At 39.2% G+C, this 22,601-nt stretch overlaps 1 protein-coding gene across 2 annotated transcripts; it reads left to right on the top strand.

Moving 5' to 3' along the window:
• The first annotated feature begins 711 nt into the window (after positions 1-711).
• Positions 712-22,599, top strand: LOC117382300 (vinculin-like). 2 transcript variants are annotated; one of them, XM_033979404.2, is made up of 22 exons: positions 713-1,139; positions 5,749-5,819; positions 7,688-7,838; positions 8,745-8,853; positions 12,148-12,270; positions 13,051-13,211; positions 14,274-14,364; positions 14,437-14,584; positions 14,657-14,810; positions 14,952-15,127; positions 15,677-15,867; positions 16,271-16,470; positions 16,551-16,679; positions 16,766-16,915; positions 16,997-17,105; positions 17,214-17,516; positions 17,593-17,717; positions 18,705-18,893; positions 19,578-19,754; positions 20,493-20,696; positions 21,032-21,136; positions 21,218-22,599. In XM_033979404.2, exons 1-22 carry the CDS (start codon positions 972-974, stop codon positions 21,362-21,364), a joined length of 3,381 nt encoding a protein of 1,126 aa, XP_033835295.1. In that variant the 5' UTR covers positions 713-971; the 3' UTR covers positions 21,365-22,599. The 2 variants fall into 2 exon arrangements, with proteins under 2 accessions (XP_033835297.1, XP_033835295.1); XM_033979406.2 differs by lacking the exon at positions 19,578-19,754 and having other exon boundaries at positions 712-1,139.
• Positions 22,600-22,601: the final 2 nt, after the last annotated feature.

Raw genomic sequence — 22,601 nt, 5'->3', positions numbered from 1 at the left:
AAAAAAATGTATATGAAGATCTGGTGCCAAAAATATCTTGTTTTTGGTACCAGATCTTCATATACTAATATAATGTTTATAATATCTTGTTATAAAAAGCATTTTCCTTTAAAGATGAACAAAAGTGTGCTGTTTTGCTCAATAGTTTGTGGCTGTATATCTCTATGACTCTATATCTGCTGTCTTTATTTAGATGTGGACAGGAGACATGGACCCCTACCTTTTAATGACGCCAGATCCAATGTCAAACAGGGGCATGCCACATATTCGAGCACATTAGAAAACTCAGGCTATACATTTAGGACCAGTGTAAACCACCCCTGTGTCATCTAAGGTTTCAAACAAGAAAGTGACCTTAACGAGGCTGAATGACTTGTGTCAAAACTATGTTTGTTATAAATACACAAGTTAAGAGAACAATAATTAAAACACATATGGCCTCGTTTTTTCTGATTCTGATTATTCTGTTTCCTAACAGGGCATTGTTCCTAATGCTTGTAATGTACTGAATCCTGTGAACGTTTTGAAATTAGTATTGCTTGTCCCTGTCATATTGTATGGGTTATCTTTAAGTTACTCAAACACTTTACCTTTTCAGGGGGTCACTGACATGCATGACGTCACTTGGAGAAGCGCTCCTACTTGCTGGATACGCGCGTGCTTGCGCTTGTGCCGTGCGTGAGTACGATGAGCCGAGCGTCAATGCGCACCAGCAGCGAGCTGCCTGGCAGCGGTGTTCCTCTGATGTGATTGGGCGGAGGGCGGTGATTCCTTTCTGTCACGATTCTGGTGTGGCTCCCAGCGGAGGACACGGACCGTCCTAGTCCAGAGCTCCTGCGAGGACACACCGCGCGCATGAGGGCGTAGGGACTGTACTGCCAACCCGGGATTTGCCCTCGTGTGAAGGAGAGGAGGTTGGAGGAGAGGAGGGGTCTTTTCATCTAAAGGGGCTGCGGTAAAAAGTCGCCAAGATGCCGGTGTTTCATACCAAGACAATTGAGAGTATCCTGGAGCCGGTGGCCCAGCAGATCTCCCACCTGGTCATTATGCACGAGGAAGGGGAGGTGGATGGGAAAGCCATCCCGGATCTGACTGTGCCAGTGGCTGCGGTGCAGGCGGCAGTCAGCAACCTTGTGCGGGTGAGTTTAGAGCGCCAAATCACTTCAAGATACATAGTCATGCACTCAGACCCCGAAAGCATATTTAATACATACATTATATCACTGCAATAGGCTGTTATATGGGCTACGCATGAAACAATGTAATGAATTGTTGCCCTATAACAAAGAAACTCCAGATTGATCTATGAATGTCATTAAAAACACGTGAAAGTGGACAGCTGGAGCTCCTGGTCTTCATAATCTGCAGCCTTCAAGCAACATGACAAATTTAGCTTGTCCTGGTCTTATTAGATGGCCCCTAAAGTCAGTGAAGTTTGTGGAGGGAAAGAAATGAGATAAGATGTAAGATTTTTTTCTTATGATTATATTGATGGCATTAAGGATTCTTTGATCGATACATTAACTAGTTTACTTCGTTACTAGTTTCTATTCTTACTGTGCATTCAGTTATGTGCACACAATTTCTTGCACTTTTCAACATGTTTCACAGAAATTATATTGATGTCATTCTAGTCTAGTCTTCCTGACTCTCATTTTTGCTCATGTGTTGACAATAATGTTGGAGATTATGGAGAAGTAAAAGCTGACAGAATTGTGTTCCTGACTCTTTTAGGCTTAACCATTTTCTTTTATATTTTGAAAAGGTGTTGGTGTAAGGTGTAAATTTAAGCACAGTAGTTTTAAACTGTAGAAATTATTTTGTTTTTTATACCTCTAAATGTTTTGAGACATTAAGTCTCCAGGGAATGAGTAATGTAGTGGCGAGCCTAGAAATCTAGCTGCAGACACACAAACCAGTGTTTGTATGTGTTGGTCAAAGCACACATTTAGGAGTTTGTGTCAAGATGGTGATCTAGTGAAACATTTTTACCTGCCAATATACAAATGAACCAGCAGCAAGCTAGTGGGTGTGTGTAATAGGCTCTTAGATCATGATAAAAAGCATCTTCTCATTGATCAAACTGAGATCTTTGCCCCTCTGATGTCACTGTTCAGTGTTCCGCTCTCCACTGGTTGGTGGTACGTTGAGTAGATTTGTTCAAACATAAAGCATAAAAAGGCTAATCACAGCTGCAGCTCTGTTCCACGTGATGGAGATGAGAAGCTACGGGCAGCATAAGAGATGGGACACAAAGACAAAAGAGTCTTGGCTGGAAGACCGACCAGTACTGACCCTACTGGTCTGACCAGTGTCAGACCAGTAGGGGCTGAATGCTTGGTGAACTGATTTAAACAAATGTAAATGACACCTAACACTCACATTCACACATTTGTGAGGACGCGGGCTTGATTTTAGAAAGCTGATTCATTTCCACACTTGTGTTTAAACTCAAATATAACCCACTATACACACCAACATGAGCCCCCCAATGCAAAGTGATACAATTACACAGTTAACCCCATCCCGGGTGGGCTTTGGCAGGCCGTGGGGGGTATGTAAAATCTAGGTCACCAAAACACTTAGACTCGTACAAGATGGTGTCAGTCTCGCTGAGGCAGAGGTAGTACGTGGGTTGACACCAACTAATGAGCCCCAAAGATGCTACTGCTGCAAGTGTAGGAAAAGTGCCAGTTTGTCAAAAATATTCTTATAATGTGGTTTGTCTGGTAGAAGCCTTTTTTTTTTACCTTTATTTTACCAGGTAGGTCGGTTGAGAACCAATTCTCATTTTCAACGACGACCTGGCCAAGAAGCAGAAATTTCAACATACAACAGAATAACATTCATACAGGCATTATTTACATATATACACATAGGTGAGCAGAGTTTAAAAACAGAGTTAAAAACAAGTACATTGGCCTCATAGTTGCTTAGGGTGTCTGGGGGGAGGGAGAGGAGGAAATAAATAGATTTATCGTTGAGTGAAGTAACCACACACTTGCAGTGAAAGTGGGGGAGAGAGAGACGAGAAATGAGTCAGTCTTAAAACCAGGCAGGAGGAGCGCGCAGCACCCCAAAGAGTGTCAAACTATCTGCCAAGTGTCCAGTCCACACCGCCTCTCCTCTGCCCCGGCACACACTGTTACCAACTGCTCCTTTCCTTATAAATATAAGGGTCTACCATGCATTTGATGCCAGGTTCATGTTCAGCTTGGCTGACCACATTTCCCCTCTGTTCCCTGCTCTGCCTCAAATCTATTCTTAGATATCAACATTTGGTGTCAGCAACATTTACTAAAACACAAATCTTGGCTTTATACTGTATTTGAGCTATAAACCATTTAAACCTCGGAATCACGTGTCATTTTAAGCCTGTTTAAGGAGTGTTGACTCAAATTGAACATACATAGTAATTTGTATTGAATTACATAATACTCAAACAGCATGTTCTTAATCACTCAATAGTGTTTAATATAGTTAGAGAGATGCTTTAGAAGGGCTTTTAAGTGCATAGTTATTAACTAATGCATCATTTGGTGTTTATAATGAGACGTCTAAAATAAGTAACTAAACATATATTTACATGATGTCACTAGGCAGGTGCAGTCATAAATCTTGTCTTTGATCAGACATTAACCATATGTTCACAAAATAATGTGTCATTAAAAATCAGATTTGGATCTGTGTGGCAGCTGTCACTCCTCTCTCATCCCTTCACTGTGGGTCACATACAGCCACATGTCAAACTGTCAGTGCATCCACCAGACCGCTTTAGCGCACATTAATTATAGATGAGCCTTTGTTGTTTACGGGAAGTAATGGTGCAATCTGAACATTTCCTTGATCAATATCAACCACATGCAATCATTCGCCTTGTAAGGCTACATTCTTAGCATTTTGAGCTAAGACAGTGATCAGTCTACACACAAGCCAAAATACACTTTGGGTCAATTCCATTCCCCAATAACTGTTGCATTAGAGGTAACTTGACATACAGCCAAATGATTCATGAGAAGCACAAAAATAATGCAGTACACTTATACACACACTACATTCTATAGACCGAAGGGTTTCAGGCTAAAGTTTAACACTTTTTTTTTGCCTAACCCTGCCTACATATAGAATCTATAACATACAGAATACAAGATGAGAGAAAATCTATTTACAGACAAACACAAAACTCATCTATCAGGAATTTAGGAAAAAAATACATATTTATAAGTGTATTTTAGTAGACACACTACACTACACTCTTTTTCTCTATATTTCCCTATAAATCTGGATTTATAGATTAGATTAGATTTTTAAAATGTGTAAATTGTTTTGGAGCCTTTTCATTTTTCTAATGTAAATTAACACCTCTAATGGTTGATTATTTATGATTTATGATTGATCTAAAAAATACAGTACTTAGATTAAAAAGTTAAAATATGTTTTATAAAATAAAAATAAAACAAGCTTGCTGTATAGTCAACCAAACAAGGTTATAGGGTAATATTTCTACAGTTTCCACTAAAAATACAATGTTACTGGAAATGATGCATGTTTTTGTCAGTACTCTTAACCCCTACATGGTGATCGTGTTTGAAATAGTTGTTGTGATGCAGCTGCTTTGGTTAGTTTGTGCTAAAAGGAAGGTGCTGTGTCTCGGAAATGGTGTTGTTTGAAAGCTGGGCCTGAGTCTCTGGAGCCAGTAAGTCTATTAGCAGACTTTCATTGACACAGCACCAAGAGACTGACACTGTCCTCTCACTGTAATTGCATCTGTAGTGTAGTGGCTGTGTGGGCATGAGCTGAAGGCTGGTACTTCATTACAATCACTAGTTAATATCCATACCAGTGTTGTCTTTGGTTGAGGGTGTTTCCTGCAACTGTAAACCTTTCAGGCCTTTTCTGTGCATGTTGCTTCGGGCAGTTACACAAATGTAAACACTGGACAAACAATTTTACTGCAGTCTGAAAATCAGGGAAAAAATAACTGGCTGCGCAAATTAATCAAGTGTCAAATAGAGTTTTGACTATTACTGGAGGAAAAAAAATATTGTTCACTCACTGTTGACTTCAGTGTGCATGCATGTTTCCTTAAGTGGAAAATTTGCTCCGGGATTATGCCATTCTACGTAGAGTATGTTTACAACAGTCTATATGATATATGTCATCTACATCTACTACATTTCATCTGCTTCTCCTGATTTTAGGCACGCTGATGCACTGCCTTCTCTCTAAGCAAATAATTGTTTGAAGTATCAGGATTGAAAATTTTATTCAAACAATTGTGAGTGTATATTTTTTCATAATCAAGCAGCTCCTGTACCTCAGTAGAAAGGTTCATGCTGCTTTTAAAACCAACTAAATAGCACTGACAGAAAAATCAATACACTCAGTGGTGATCGTCAAGTTCAATTACTTCAGCAGAACAAGACATATTTACCACAAACAAAACCACATTGTCGTCTTTAGTATGTTTTAGTTTGTTTTAGTAATCCAAAATGTGCTTTAAAAAACGTATTCACTACACAGGTTATAGTAAAACCTGCAAATTTACTCCTCTGCACTGTTCATGACCCTCTTGCCACTATGAGCTGATGTGATAATCCTGCAGTCCATAGTTAAGCATGTGCTGTGTTCTATTATGAATGAATGTGAGTAGTTTGTTATCCTTGCCAGCCCTTAATTAACTCTGCCTTGTCCAGTATATGTAATACAAATATTCAAAGTTTTATTGTTTACTCTCTTGTGTTGAAGGTCGGGAAGGAGACTGTCCAGACCACTGAAGACCAGGTGATGAAGAGAGACATGCCTCCTGCATTCATCAAGTGAGTCCTCTCCGCAAACTAAATTACACTGTCTGCTGTACTCCTCTGTCATTTCACTGTCTCTTACTACACCAACACATTCTAGTACACAACAACATGCAGCTACTGACAACACGATGGAAACTCATTTTTATCTCAAAACAGCAGAGATTTTGTCATTTAATGTTAGGAAAATTGGCAATGTTCCCAAATGAAACAAAGAGTCACTTCTGAGGCAGGAAAGACCAGTGTCAGAGAGAGGTCCAGAGCGTCCTCATCACCAATGAGAGGGACCTGTTGTTGTCCAGATGGCTGCCTGGAGCTGACATTCAGTCTAAATGCAGACTTCAATATGTCAAGAACAAACCCAGTCATTTCCTAGATGTGCTCAACTTAATGTTATTGCGACAGAGACATGGATTACTAAATTCACTGCACATGAAAATTCTGTTCTCCTTTTCATCACTGTATACGGGACAGGAGACTTGGTGGGTTTCTGAGGGGTTTTTTTGGGGGGGGATCTTCATTGTGCTCCCCTGTCTGTCGCAGGTCCCGATAGATATTGGATAGCCGTGTAAACTGTGAAATGCTGTATGTGTTTTGCTCTTGAGCCTTGATGTCCAATCCTGGCCTTGCGTTGGCCACTGTTCCTGACCGGTTGCCTCAGCAGGATTAGATGATGGGTCAAATGCAGGGGTCAGATTTTCTCAGGGGGACAGCGTACCATAACCGTGATCTGGCCTTGATTTCTGCTAAATGTTTCGATTTGTATTGCAAGCATTACTACTGTTAAATACTGATGTTATTTTAGATCATTTCATAGATAGCAACTGCAGCAAATAAAAAGTTACCTATTGAATGCTTCCTGATTTGAGGTTTACAAAAAGCACATGCTCCACAAGTGTCCCTGAGGTGCACTTGCACTTTGCACGCTGCTACACACCATAAATCTGAGCGGCGAGGCTTAGGAAGGGGCATGTGGGAATGTGAACCTGCCTAAATATAGATGAACCAGCAGCCATCGATACCCCACCAACGGGGGTAGAAAAAGAGCCACTTGGATTTATTCAAGGGGCCTTAAAATCCTCCTTCAGGCTATGTCCATCATTACTCCTTTGCAATTGTGCTTTTCAAAAAAATATATATATATATTAATGCTAGATTTTGTTGATTTTGCATATGTAGTGTGTTTATGCACTTTCAATTCAAGCTTTGGTGTGATATAATTCAGTACTTATTCTCACACAACTTACTTTACCTTAGTATTTATTTATAAAGAAAAGTATGCAATAATGAAATGCTGCCTAAATAAATAGATGGCACCTGTTGTGTTTATGAAGTGTATTAGCTGCAGATAATATGTTGAGGGTATTTATTGTCCTTCCTGAGTAGGGATGGGACAATAAACAATAATATCATGATAAAAAGGGTAGATTATAATAGATTGTGGGACATTTTATATAATTTTATTTATTTTTATTCCTATATAATTGTGAGAATCGCCAACAAAGATTATCTCCATTATATTACCAGAATGTGCAGAAAAAGCCTGATGATCTCTTCAAGATTATTGTTGTTTTAACTTATAACAACGTAAAATTCAACAGTTGTTTAAATATGGAATATATTCATAGTATTAAAATTATAATTATTCATATCCAGAACAAACTCAGTCACTTTAATAATTATTGTGATATAATCGCTAATCGCAATTATTTTGGTCATGATAATAGTGACTCCAAATTTCAATATCGTCCCATGCCTTTTTTTGAGTAGATTTGAGTATTTCTCCCATCTTCTCACATAACATACAAGGAAAAATCCATAATATGTGTAGGTCATTATCAATTAAGCTTATTCTGCCTCTACCTCTATCTATGCCTGTTTAGGGTTGAGAACTCCTCCTCTAAGCTGGTCCAAGCTGCTCAGATGCTGAAGGCAGACCCATACTCTGTCCCAGCTCGAGATTACCTGATCGACGGCTCCAGGGGGATACTCTCCGGGACCTCCGACCTGCTGCTCACTTTTGACGAGGCAGAGGTATCAGTTTGACTGTACTCACAAGCCCTCAAGCTTTATATTCGTGGGTTTCAGCTTCCTTTTTATAGGCTCCATTTTGAGGACTTTCACCATTCAAAAGATAAAATATTTAGTTTTTAGCTATTAATTTTCAAGGCAACGGTGCAAATTTTATTTTAAACTAGGGTTGTACAATATATGCTAATAAAATCGAAATCACAATTTGAGTTGGTGCAGTTTTTAAATCACAAAGGCTGATAACATTTTTACACTGTCCTCAGCAAGTAACAAAATATCTTGTCTTTTATAGAACAATCTTGTTGTAGCTGTAGTTTGGACTTCTACAAACATGGCCTGAAATTCATGGGATTCTTGTAATAGTTTTTTATATGTCAGTTTTCTCTCAAATGTGAAAGCTTCTGGAGTTTTAAACATATATCGCAAATCTGCCCTAGTTTCAACCCATGGATAGTCTCAGATTGAAAGAGTGGAAGTCAAGCCTGAGGTTCTGTAATGTAGTTTAAACGCTGTTAATCTAATCTCCCAGATCAAATGACTTCCCTGTGACGTAGCTTAAGATCTGTCTGTGTACTGTGAGTATTGTAACCGAGGGATATGGTATGCATGGACTGGCTACGGTGGGCTATGGTCTGTACGTTTGAAGTTTCAACATGTAACTCAAATCACACCGTGCACGTGTTAATGGTGGTTGAATCTTATCATCAGGGCAACAGTCACAAGACTGACATCACAAGACAAAAAACAAAGACACCATACAAACTACAAGTTCTCTTCAAGGATTGCCAAAAATACCAGTCTTTTAAGATTTGCTCTTATGTATTAATGATTTTATTTTTAATTTTTTCATACAAAGGAAATAGTTTTTGAAATAATACTGATACTAAAATATTATTTGTTTTGCTTCAGGTGAGAAAGATAATCCGTGTGTGTAAAGGAATCATGGAGTACCTGACCGTGGCAGAGGTTGTGGAGACCATGGAAGACCTCATCACATACACCAAAAACCTAGGACCAGGTGAAGAAAAATAACACTTATCAAATGAACAACTATTTAACATCAACATACAAGTACGACACCATTTACATCAGATAATAATCAAATCCCACCTTGTTGTATAGTTATAATGCAGAATTATACAGAAAGAAACTGGTCGAAGTAGTTTAAAGTTCTTGGGTTTGGTTACAGGATGCAGGATTTCTCCTGTGTCTGTCCCCACTCTTCACCCTCGTTTTACACTGCTTATTGTCCTGTCAGGTATGTATGTACTGTATGAATAGTTTATTATTGTGTCTTGCATACAAAGAATGCCGAGCCCAAATGGGCTTATAAGACACCATTAACAAAAATACAATAGTCCAATAGTCCAGACGTGTATACAACAAACAAAAACAAAAACAAAACAAAACAACAATAAACTCATTTAAACAAACTCATTTGCCGCTTCTTCCAGGCTTTACATAAAAATAAAACCAACTTATAAACATTAGAATTAAACAACCATTTCATTTTGCTGTCATCATCACACCAGAACATTTCAGGACATTGAGTGAACATTTCATCAAATAAAGGATTTCTAAATTCATTGTAAAATGGACAATGCAACAGAAAATGAGCTTCACTTTCTACTTCGCCCAACTCACATAAACCACAAAGTCTTTCTTCTTCAGGGGTTTGAGAGAATCTCCCAGTTTCTAAAGCCAGAGGAAGGATCCCTGTATGTAACTGTGCCATCAATGATCTTTGCTTCCTACTCAAATTTGCTCTGACATAGAACTCAGCCTTAAACGTATCTTTTAATTGAATGTATGTTCGCAACTTGGGTTTAGCCAAGATCCCATTCAGCCACTGCTCTTCATAATTAGACATCAGTTTTGTTCTTATTTTGTTTACGCTACATGACAAATTATTATGAAATACATACTGAAGTTGTACTTCAGCAAAAACAGCCCGTAGCTCTGCTGCCCAGGGTGACTTGTGTTTACTCCATACAAAGACCTTTTTTAAAACTCTATCATCAAGTTGATTAATAATTCGATTCCATAATCTGACCATATCACACTTTCTTTGGATTAAACCCGGTACCCAACCCATATCACCCTGTACAGCCAAAACTGGGACAAACTTGTGCACTCCCAAAAAACAGCGGATGGCTCGGTTTTCCACAGCATCCAAGGCAGAACTTTGTCTAGCCCCCCACACACCAGCAGCATAATTTAAAACAGGAGATACACAGGCCTCATACAGCTTTGAATATGTTTCATAACCAAGATCTTTACACATTTTCACTTTGTTAATCACAGAACCAAGAGCTCGACTGGCTGAAGCAGCAAGGATTTTTACCCCACTGTCAAAACTCATAAATTCATCAAAAGTGAACCCCAGATATTTGTACTGAGGGACATACTCAAGATTCACATTTCCAAATGTAAGGACCTTTTTACTTTGAGGAGCTGCCTTCCTCCTAAAATGCATTATTTGGGTTTTAGCTTGATTTATAGCAAGTCTCCACCTACAGCACCACTGTTGTAATATGTTTAACATCAGCTGCAGGTCCTCTTCTGTTTCCGCCAGGAGTGCAACATCATCAGCATAGAGCAGAATGCCCACAACATCACTGTCCATGTGTATCCCAATGTCCAGCTGTTTGATTTCAAGAGCCAAATCATTTATAAAGAGCGAGAACAGGCTTGGGGACAAAACATCCCCTTGTTTTACACCAGTAGGTATAGGAAACCACTCAGTCCTTAAATCATTCACTTGAACACATCCAATACAGTCTGCATACAGGGATTTTAATGCTCTATAAAATCTCCCATCAACCCCGGCCTGAAGAAGTTTCAAACACAACAAATCCCTATTGACCCAATCAAATGCTTTCTTAAAGTCCACGAAACAAACAAAAGTGGACTTATTTTCAGCCAGTCGAGTTCTCACTATAGTTGAAACAGTGTAAATATGATCAATACAAGCTCTGTGTTTTCTAAATCCATTTTGTTCATCCACCAACAATTCTGTGTTTTCAAGAAACCGTGTCAATCTGGCATTTAAGATACTGGAATAAATTTTATAAACTGTACTTAAAAGACTGATTCCTCTATAATTAAGAGGCACTCTGGGATCATTTTTTACCGACTTAGGAATGGGTATGATTATAGATTTGTGCTGGTAAAACCAGCACAAATGGGCCAAATCTTTTTGGCCCATTGGTAAAACCAATGGGCCAAAAAATCTTTTAAAAAGCTACATGCTAAAACAAAAGCCCTGTTCCTAATGCTCTACTAGTGTGTTTCATTGTGCTATTTTAGTGCAGTTTTTTTCTTTACAATACAGCTCAAATGGGGTTACTGTCCTGCTAAAAAAATTCAATACTATCACTTATCACAATATGTCTGTGTAAACCCTCAGCCGTCCAGGTGTGATCCATAGTAAAAGAAAAATTCAAATCTGTCAACTGGACAAAAAGTTGTACGAGTGATTGTTTGTCCATATTACAATATTTTCTTTAGCAATCTATATACTTTATATCAACCTACCTTTCATATCATTTGTGCTTTACGCAAGTTAATACCAAAGTTCATTACTACATCATTACTTTATTTTTGACTTACTGATCAATGTTCTGCAACACTAATAAAAGATCAAAACATTTTCACTTGCTGCAGGCAGACCATAAACAGTTCATTCATCTAGGGTGCTAAAAGGTAAAAGGTCAGTTGTGTTGTCAGCGCACTGAGGCATAATGAGCTGGGGGGAAATCCGATGCCAAGGTTTTCCACATGACTGATGCTTCCATTGTGCGTGATTGGACATTTAGGATGTAACAATTGAATCTGCTCAGATGCTTAAACTGTCCTTTGCCTTGGCCTCTTAAAAAGATCAAATTTGTAGGTCTTTTAAGTTCTTAGTCATTAAATAGATTTTCTGAGATTTTTATCACTTAGCTAATTATTTGGGCATTTGTTTATTTATATGGATATAACCTGAAAGAAGAGGGGATGGAGTGAGTGAATGAGGGAGTGGGATATTTTGGAATTTTTTCTTTCTTTTTACATAGGCAAGGCAAGTTTATTTGTATAGCACAGTTCGTACACAAAGTAATTTAAAGTGTTTTACAGAATAAGAAAGACATTAAAACCACAATACAACAAATCGACACATAAATACGGATCATAGAAATAATTTTGAGACCTTATTCTAATGTCACGCCCCCCATTTATTTGACTAAACGGTGCACATGGCAAGTCTGTAGTTTCTTTAATTGATTACAGCCCCACAAATTTGACTAAACTGTCCTTTTCCTTGCATTAGGGATGACTAAAATGTCGAAAATGATCGATGAAAGACAACAGGAGCTGACCCACCAGGAGCACAGGCAAATGTTGATGAGCTCTATGAACACAGTGAAAGAGCTGCTGCCTGTCCTCATTTCAGGTGTGTAAACTGTGGACTGGGGGGTAGTTACTCAGATGCAGCAGGAGAGAAAAAAGAGAGGTCACACAGAGTCAATCTGTCACTATAGCAACCAGAATAATTACAGTCATTAGTTGTGACTTGTGACAGTTACAGTAGGCAGTGCTTGGAGCTGCCATAGGTTTGAAACTTAAGGATGGAGGTTTCCACGTTTTTTCCTTGTATTGACTGATATATATTTTTTATTTTATTTTTTCTTATAAAAACAAATACAAACAGCTTTCAATATGAATTCCCTGAACTGATAAACTATAAAAAATACATACTAAATACTAAAAATACATACTTTATACTTGTAATTTGATGGAAAAATATTGTCATTGTTCTTTCTGAATGTCTGAACTCCACTTGCTTTTTCGTTGACAGAAGATTGGCTGTGGACATTAATAATTAGAAATGACTGAACTCACTCTTGATTAAAATTAATTGCATAACCCTTCTCTTAATATAAGCTTGCACAAGACTAAAACTGAAGCAGTACCATAACACTACATCCCATTGCTATTATCGACTTGCCTGCAGAAGGGTTAGCACCTCTGGTTCTTAGCAAGGAGATTTTTAACCCCCATTATCAGACTGTCTGTATTTAAGTGGAGTCTGAATGTTGTGTTACCCAGGTATCTTTCCCTGAATCTTTCCATGAACTATGTACATCCAAATTTTCTGCCAAAGCACAACGTGTCACTCTTTTGCTATAAATTATTGCCAAAACTAATCTCACTGTTTGTTTTTCCTCAACAGCTATCAAGATCTTTGTCGCAACTAAAACAAGTCGAGGAGCTGGTGTGGAGGAGGCTGAGCGCAACAGAAAGTTTACATTTGAAAAGATGAGCACTGAAATTACAGAGATTATCAGAGTGCTACAGCTCACGACATGGGACGAAGATGCCTGGGCCAACAAGGTGCAAATTGATATTTTTAAGCCATTTTAAGCCTTTTTTTTTTTGTTGTTTCATACACACATCTGCTGAGGTCTTACATACATCACTCTTCGAAACATTTTCTTTTTGCTTGGTAGTATAACTTTCCTTTTCTTTCTTTACCTCCTTCGTCTCTTTTCCTCCCTGTAGAAGGTAAGCCTGTTCCTATGCAACTCTGCAGTTTCCAGCATGCATTGTGTATGTGGGATAGACAGTCTCTACGCTTCTCCTCCATGCTGGTTTAACAATATGTGTGTTGTCCACTGACTGTACCTGATGCGATCATGGACTCATATCTCATCAGTATATTGTGCATCTGTCCGTTTCCAGTTGTGCAGATGGAACAACAGTGGGTTTAACAGCTTTTAATGTGTCTAAGGATATGATCTATAGGAAAAGTCAAATGTAGTCATGAGTTCAAAGCTGTGTTAAAGAGTTAAGTTGTGTCCCACTTGTCTAACTTGAATCCCTGCATGTCTCTTTGCACACAACTTCCTCAAACACTGATCAGTCTTGGTGTGTTTGTTTGTATGTCTAAGTGGATTTATTACATACCCAGTGGATGTGATAAGCAGTTTGTCGAGCTGCGGTGTCCTCTGAGGTCATGAATTATAGAAGTACTCACTTCTGTGTACTGTTCACTGTCCAGACACATCCATAATTTATGAGTGGCTGTATTGAGCGGGACCACTTAAGCCATTTTTTCCCTTCAGAGAAAGGGGAGGCACCTAAGCTGCATACTGTTCATGCAGAACTATGTCTTTTAAATAGAATTTAATTAGCATGAGTGCTTGTATTACTAATTGATTGGTTCACGACTGGTGCTACATTGTTGTTCTATGGTATTTAATAGAATCATAATAAATTAATCACCGTTATTATACAGTGTTAATGGTTTAAAAATGCCAAGTATAATGTAGCTTTATGAACAGGTCCAGTCCATTGCAATAAATGAATGGATACATATGAAATTTTTAAAACTAACTTGGTTCATGTGTATTGTTTTCCTGATACAACCGTAAACAATGCCTCTGTGTCTTTCAGGATATGGAAGCTCTGAAGAGATCTCTGGCTGTAATTGAGTCAAAGATGGCTCAAGCTAAAGCTTGGCTCAAAGACCCTCATGGACAGCCTGGTAACCTGTCACTGTAACGCTCTAAACTAATTCACTCTATGTCTGTTGTTTATCTTATTCTGTCTTTTATAGGAGACCCTGGCGAGGTGGCTCTCCGCGTCATACTGGACGAGGCTGGTAAAGTGGGGGAGCTCTGTGCTGGAAAAGAGAGGAAAGACATTTTAGCCACTGCTAAAGCTCTAGGGCAGATGAGTGACCAAATCACAGATCTGCGGGCCAGGTACATGTGACTTCATTCACTCTGCTGGATGTTGTTAACCGACAGAGGCTGATGCTGCTTGCGTTTGAACAGAGGCCAAGGACAGACGCCAGGCTGTGTGCAGCGGGCCGGTCAGTGCTCTCAGGGCTTAGACTTGTTATTTGGCAAAGTGGACAATGCTGCACGCAGACTAGAGGCTCTAATCAACGCAAAGCAGGCCATTGCCAGGAGACTGGATGCTGCACAGGTCAGATAAAAGTGCACAGAACTCCATGTTAAACCCTTGCCTCACCACTTCCATAAATACATCCACTCTTCCATGTTTGAAGATGTCTGAAGAGCAATAGTCTAACACAAGGAAAATGTTATAATGTTATAATTGTGATAGGCTTGGCTAGCTGATCCTCATGGAGGTCCCGAGGGAGAAGAAAACATCCGAGCATTGTTAGCAGAGGCTAAACGCATCGCTGATCTGTGTGAAGACCCTAAAGAAAGAGATGACATCCTTCGCTCCATCAGCGAGATTGCAGGCCTCACTGCCAGACTCGTGGATCTCAGGAAACAGTATGTTATTCTGCCCTACCAACTACAACACATGATCTTGTGATGTGTATAAATATATAAATAATAGAAAGGCTATTTGTTTTAGGTTCAAAATACAACCACACCCTACCAGTAGGTGGCATATTTTACCACACTGGAAAATATGTTGTTGCCTGACATCCTTAGGCATTACTCCAAGTCCTGTGATAAGGTTTAAATCATTTACATCTATTGGATGTGGTTCAGGGTTTTCATGGGCTTTTACACAGCCTCAATAAAGTACTAATATAGACAGGACTCTCTTAACCTGTCCTTATATATTGTATGTTTCTTCCTTATATTTTCACTACTTGCTTAACTAATACAAATCAGGAAATTCCAAAACAAATACACTTGGACACCTTGGGTCTTAAATTTGATACATTATCTCCCTGCAAATAGAGGTCTATGATTTTCTATCTAATCTCCAATCATTAAAAACTTTTGTGTGCTTTACATTTCATGGCTTTACGGGTAAAATCCACACTCTCTGTTACTCATCTTTAACTGGTTTTATTATTCTCATCCCAGGGGTAAAGGTGACACCCCTGAGGCCCGAGCTTTAGCCAAGCAGATTGGCGCAGCATTGTTAACTCTACAGTCCAAAACCAACCGCGCTGTGACTAACATGAGGCCGGCGAAGGCTGCTGTCACTTTGGAGGGAAAGATGGAGCAAGCACTGCGGTGGGTGAACAACCCTGGAGTGGATGATAGAGGAGTAGGTGAGTGGCATGACATACTGAAAAATATGTCATATTCGGATACAAATGCTTAGCCAGTATTATGTTGGTTGACGTAATGTTTTATTTCCTCCATCCATGCTGACACTGAATATATATAAATATAAAAGAGGAACTGATCTAATTTTTGTTCCCTATTTTGTGGTTTGTATATTTCTATCTTTTGTCATATGCTTGCGTGCGGGGGCAGAGTGTGAGATACTACAGTGGCATGAAGGTATCAACCTAAATTTGACTCAAGTAAAGTCCAGCCATTATCACTGAATCATTCATCATTTGTTACATCAAATACATTTCTCATTTACTTGTGTGATATTATTTTTTTCTGGATTTGAATAGTGAGGTTGAATTTGGCTGGATCTTACTGACTCTGTCCTCTCCCCAGGTCAGGCAGCCATTAGGGGAATGGTGGGAGAAGGCAAGAGGCTGGCAGGGGGCTTGTTGGGTCCATATCGACAGGACATGGTTGGACGCTGTGACCGAACAGAGGCACTGATGGGGTCTTTAGCCGAGATGGCAGGTCGGGGTGAGGCTGAGGCACCACATGCACGAGCAACAGCTGCTCAGCTCCAGGACAGTCTGAAGGTAAAACTTATTGTGGGACTGATCAGAAACTTATTGTAGAGCTCCCTCTGGTGGACTGACCTGAACTGTGCCTCTTTCAGGACCTCAGACAGCACATGCAGGACGTGATGACCCAGGAGGTTTCAGATGTTTTCAGTGATACCACAACCCCTGTAAAACTCCTCGCTGTGGCTGCAACTGCCCCTCCCGATGCCCCCAACAGGGAAGAGGTTAGTAACCAAAGCCTACTTTCTGTTGACCCTAGCTCACTTTGACTACTCCTAAAAGTAAACATATTATAAATGTATTTTTGAAGGTTTTTGAAGAGCGTGCAGGGAACTTCGAAGCCCACGCTGGTCGACTTGGGGCAACAGCAGAGAAAGCAGCTGCAGTGGGGACAGCCAATAGGAGCACAGTGGAGGGCATCCATGCTGCTGTCAAACACGCCAGGGAACTCACTCCACAGGTGCGACTGCCTCTCAGGGTCCCACATCTACATTTAAAACAACTTATTTTATATGGTTGTTTTTTTCTGTTTAATGTCCAGGTAACGTCTGCTGCTCGTATTTTATTGAAAAATCCAGGAAACAAAGCTGCATATGAGCACTTTGACACAATGAAAAACCAATGGATTGACAATGTAGAGCGACTGACTGGTGAGTTGTATATCTTAATATTATGCAATGCAATGTTCAATAAAATGATTAGATGTAAAATTAGATTAATCAACTAAAGTGGGCTTTTATTCATCTATGTTTGATAAGGTCTCGTAGATGAAGCTATAGACACAAAGTCACTGTTGGATGCATCAGAGGAAGCCATAAAAAAAGACATTGACAAGTGCAGAGTCGCTATGGCCAATGTTCAACCTCAAATGCTGGTTGCTGGGGCTACGAGCATTGCGAGGCGAGCTAATCGAGTTTTGTTGGTGGCTAAAAGAGAAGTGGAAAACTCTGAAGATCCTCGGTTCAGAGACACGGTGAAGCATGCCTCGGATATCCTCTCTCACACCATCTCCCCTATGGTGATGGACGCCAAGGCTGTGGCTGGGAACATTCAAGACAAAGGTGCAGCCTCAAGGACAAATGTAATTACGCTATTAATTGACTCACTAACACATTGATCTTACTTTATTTCCCATAGCTCTGCAGAAGGCTTATTTAGACTCCTGTTTGCGAATCCTGGCTGCAGTGGGAAAAGTCAGAGAAGCCTTCCAGCCACAAGAGCCCGAGTTCCCCCCTCCACCTCCTGATCTAGACCAGCTCCATGTAAGCTCTATACAATACCACTGTCACAACCAGCATTTAATCAAAGCCTTGATAAATGACACTTTGTATACTGTGATGGCCACTTTCCTCTACTCTTGACTCTGAATGTTCAATAAGCTTTTGGATACTTCCAACTGCAGACTGATTTAACTGAATAGACCACATGGTTAAAAAAATCAGTTGTTTATATTTTATGTATTTATTTATTTACAATGCACAGAAAACATTACGGTAATCTCAAAGACAAAAGATGCTCTGCGCCAGAATTAGCTACAAGCCCTTTTCCATCTGTAATCCTTGGGCAGGTACATTAAAGATCTATTTACCGGTACATAAAAGCACGTCTAACAGCAACATTTCATCAATAACAATGTCTCCTTAAAATAACCACTATCCAAATCATTATTAAACATTTAAAACAATCTAAATTTATGAAGACAATTCCCATAAATAGAAAGTTTCAAATTTACCATTATTTTTCTAAAAATGTTCAAAATCTAGTTAATCGATATTGATTGATCCTCTATAATGTATAATTTTTAAATGCGTCTGTATTATTATCCTCTAAAATACAATCCCTCAACAACATTACCATCAAGACAAATGTCATTAGTCAAACACAATACATCTACAGCACAGTCAGTCAGAATGTAAAAAGAAGCCTATTGTTGACATAATGTTTAGATGTCTATAGACTGTATAGACATCTAAAAGCCATTGTTTTTGAGTGTTTTGACAGCTAGATATCAAAAATTGTCTTGAAGATAGATCTGCATTTATTATTTATGTAAATTTATGGTTTTCTATGTATAACTTGCACACCAGAGAGGTATCTATAGAGTGGTAAAATGAAAATAAAGTCATCAAGTAATCACAGGTTAAAGACGTAAAGGGAAGGGTACCCAGCGTAAACCCTACCCCAGATTAATAAAGAGATCAATGCATTGTTGTCATATAATTCAATGTTCACCTGTATATTTTCCATAGGTGGTGGATGACCAGCAGGCCCCACCGAAACCCCCTCTGCCAGAAGGAGAAGTGCCACCACCCCGCCCCCCTCCTCCTGAAGAGAAGGATGAAGAGTTCCCTGAGCAGAAGGCTGGAGAGGTGGTCAGCGAACCCATGATGGTGGCAGCCAGACAGCTGCACGATGAGGCTCGCAAGTGGTCAAGCAAGGTCAGTAATCACCTAAGAAATGTCATGTATGGTTTTGCATTTTCTCTCTGATGACTGGAGTAGTTTTGGTTGAAATTGATATGGTTTGTCAGAATCTTCTAATGTCTTGGAGTCCAAACTGTGAAGTTATGATTGTTCTGAAATGTGGATCAGTGGTTCAAGTCCAATTTCAGTGGGAAACTGGAAACTGTCATCAGGTGTCTGCATGCAGTACTATTGTATTGGGTAATAGAACAGTACATGTGTGTTATGTCTGAAAAATGTATTTGACAGCCTGTAATGTCAATGTTTACATGTTTTTAAATGTTTTAAATGTCTGATCTAGGAGTCAAATGGTGTTTTTTGGATTAAAAAAAATAATAATACACATAATCAAATACGTCTTCTATACAAGACACTACACACCACTTCAGTACCATTCAGCAGCTTCCCGCCCAGCCTCTTTGTGTTATTCCCACTGAATTTCCATTACTTCCTGCACGTGTCTACCTCTACCCCTCCCCGTGCTTCTCAATGCCTGTATTGGTCCTTCTTCCTGTAAATCTTCTGTCCGCTAGTCTGTCCTCCGATGCCTCTCATACCTTACTAAATCGCTCCTTTTCCCATGCTCCCTTTCCTGCCGACCCTGCCTTCTTTTGTCCCCTTCCTCCCCTCCCTCTGTCCTTCAAATCCTACCCTGCCCAGCCTGAGGATGAGGAGGCAGGAGAAGAGAGGGAGGTAGATGAGGAAGATGATTTTACTGATGGTGAGGATGACTATGAGCCAGAGCTGCTGATGATGCCCTCCAACCAGCCAGTCAATCAACCCATTCTGGCAGCTGCCCAGTCTCTACATCAGGAGGCTCGCAAGTGGTCCAGCAAGGTCTGCGCACATACATGCACATGCACATAAGTGGGAGTCACATAGTATTTTCACTTCCCACGGGGGTGTTAAGTACTGTCTGTCCCCATGGTTACATGCATATCCCCGCATGCAAACAAGTCTATGGCCTAGACTGAGGAAGCCATGCAGGACAACCTCGGAGCACTAGCTGAAAGTGGAAAACATTGAGCTCTGCATCTGCCACTACTTTGGAAACTACAAGCTGGCTGCTGTTGCATCACACTATGGTTGACACGTGGTTTTGCTGATACCATACTGAACCAGGATTGTTGGGAATGGCAATGGTTTGTGCACCACATGAATAAACTGGTACTGGCTTCACAAGGCCTTCTTTAGGTAAAAATGTTTTTTGCTGTTTCACTGTTCACTTATTGACTCACAAACCTGTGAAGCCACGGATGACAGTTTCCCAAAGACTTCTGGGTGATGTAGTTTTGGCATTAGACAGCCTGCTTGCTTTTGTATTTATGCATACTTTCACTGTGTGTATGCTGCTCTTCCACTAACAAACTATGTCAGTGCTAAAATAATTTAAGTATACCTTTCTTCAGTGGATTTGTATTGGCATGCAGCCTTCATGCTTTATAGAGCTTGGTTTGTTAGCACTATTGTATTCTCTGAATAATTTGAATAACGCATACACAGTACCAAAGATTTAATTCTTTTACTCTTGAGCCTTCACAAAAAAAAATTTCTGTGCAAATTCTCATATTCCAGGGTAATGACATTATTGCAGCAGCCAAAAGAATGGCTTTACTCATGGCTGAGATGTCTCGACTGGTGCGTGGTGGAAGTGGAAACAAACGCGCCCTCATTCAATGCGCTAAAGACATTGCCAAAGCTTCAGATGAAGTGACCCGGCTGGCTAAAGAGGTGGCCAAACAGTGCACTGACAGGCGCATTCGGACTAACCTTCTTCAGGTACATTTATTACTCAAAAAACACACTTCTCATTGGTTGTCCTTTGATTGATTAATGATTTAGACTTAGGCAGACTATCTTCATTCACAAGGAAAATTGCTGGGACAGAGCAGCACACGCGTTATAATATAATAACAAAAAGTAAAAAATAAATACTAATTAATTCTAAGTAATTAAAGTAGGAAATAAATCAAAAGACTAGTCCAATAAGTAACAAATATAACGGTTTGTATATGTACAAGTACAATAAAATAAAATATAGTAAATATAAAATACATCTTGGCTGGAAGAAGAAGTGGAGATTAAAATGCTTAATGTTTATATTTATTTGAAAGGTGTGTGAACGAATTCCCACCATAAGTACTCAGTTGAAGATCCTCTCAACTGTTAAAGCTACAATGTTGGGAAGAACTAACATTAGTGAGGAAGAGTCTGAACAGGTCAGTAAAAACTTAACAATGCCAACTTTATATTTTTATATTCTTCATATATTCTCACAAAGTAACATTTTTCCCTTCCAGGCCACAGAGATGTTGGTGCATAATGCCCAGAATCTTATGCAGTCGGTGAAGGAGACTGTTAGAGAAGCAGAAGCAGCTTCCATTAAGATCCGCACAGACGCTGGCTTCACCCTTCGCTGGGTTCGTAAAACACCTTGGTACCAATAAAATCCACGCACAATACTCACATTTGAGGTACTGTGGATGTCTTAAGACTACAGCTAATAGTTGGTCTACTGTAGAGGAATGTGTCATCCAGCTTTTTAAAATTGGAAAATAGCTTATTTGTTCCAGTTTTATTTAAACATAAACATTTAAAGCTAGACAGGTTTAATATATATTTTGCTATGTTTTGTTTGATGAAATTTACCGAAATCGCAGGTATATATTTTGGCATGAAGATTTTTGTTTTCTATTTTATAAAAACAACTATGTTAGCACACAATTATTCTATTCAGTTTGTAGTCAGAGTAATCTATGTATATACAACATTGCTTTTGTTTTATGGATACAGATTTTAGCTTTACTGACACTATTTTGAAGAGTCGTCTGGACTCTTAAATGTTTACTTTTGTTCTTAACATTAAGATTATTATTAATACACTCTATGGCCCTTTCAGGTGACGACTACGTGGTACTAAGATAAAGTATTTACATTTAGCTATTTTGTACTATTTTCTGCCACTCAAAACACTTAATGGCCAGGAGGTTTTACTTCTGAGGTGCTGAATGTGAGACTCTGAAGCTTAAATCAGACTTTGTTTTTTGAGTTTTCTAAATATTTATAGAACTTAAGTATAGGAGAAATACCAAAGGATTTATTTTGTGAGCCATTTTGTTTTGTCCCTGAACAGTCAGGTAAGAAACATTAGTATCTTTCTTCTTTAGTCTGAAGGTACAATTTGTTGCACTGTTTATGCATAACATGAACTCCCTCAAGGCAGTGATTGTAGTCAATCAAAAGCATGTTTTGGACTTTTGGCTTCTTTCTTATCACTGCTCTAAAGCACATTTGACAAGTGTTATTCACAACCCTGGTGGTTTACAGACAAAAGCTAGATTTGTTGAATATATTTTTTATTTAAGTAAGAAAAAAAACAACACAAACTTATGAATGCACATTTTATGATGTCAATTGCACCTCTTTTTGAGGTCTCTATGTGTTTTACTATATGGACGTGATAGAAATGACAGATTTGTATGTGTTGTAAGCGTGGACTTTCTTCACTTAAAGAGTATTAGGAGCTGTACTGGTAACAGTAACAGCCAGAGCTATGAAAAGCACCACAGAATGTTACTTTTTTTTTTTTTGAAAATGTAGCAGTCAAAGAGGATAAGATGTACTGAACAGCTTTGAGCCCTGCCAAACACAACTGCTGTGCCTTGGAAGAATAAAAGATTAGAC

This window comes from Periophthalmus magnuspinnatus, chromosome 15, assembly GCF_009829125.3.
Source record: "Periophthalmus magnuspinnatus isolate fPerMag1 chromosome 15, fPerMag1.2.pri, whole genome shotgun sequence".
Taxonomy (NCBI): Eukaryota; Metazoa; Chordata; class Actinopteri; order Gobiiformes; family Gobiidae; genus Periophthalmus; species Periophthalmus magnuspinnatus.
Note: the sequence above shows the minus strand (reverse complement) of the source record. Positions and strands in the feature narration are given on the sequence as shown.

Excerpts from the sequence above, each read along its gene's own strand:
- LOC117382300 (XM_033979404.2), top strand. The coding sequence starts at position 972 with ATGCCGGTGTTTCATACCAAGACAATTGAGAGTATCCTGGAGCCGGTG. Across the intron at positions 8,854-12,147 it reads CACCAAAAACCTAGGACCAG|GGATGACTAAAATGTCGAAA; the intron begins GTGAAGAAAAAT and ends TCCTTGCATTAG. Across the intron at positions 14,585-14,656 it reads ATCACAGATCTGCGGGCCAG|AGGCCAAGGACAGACGCCAG; the intron begins GTACATGTGACT and ends GCGTTTGAACAG.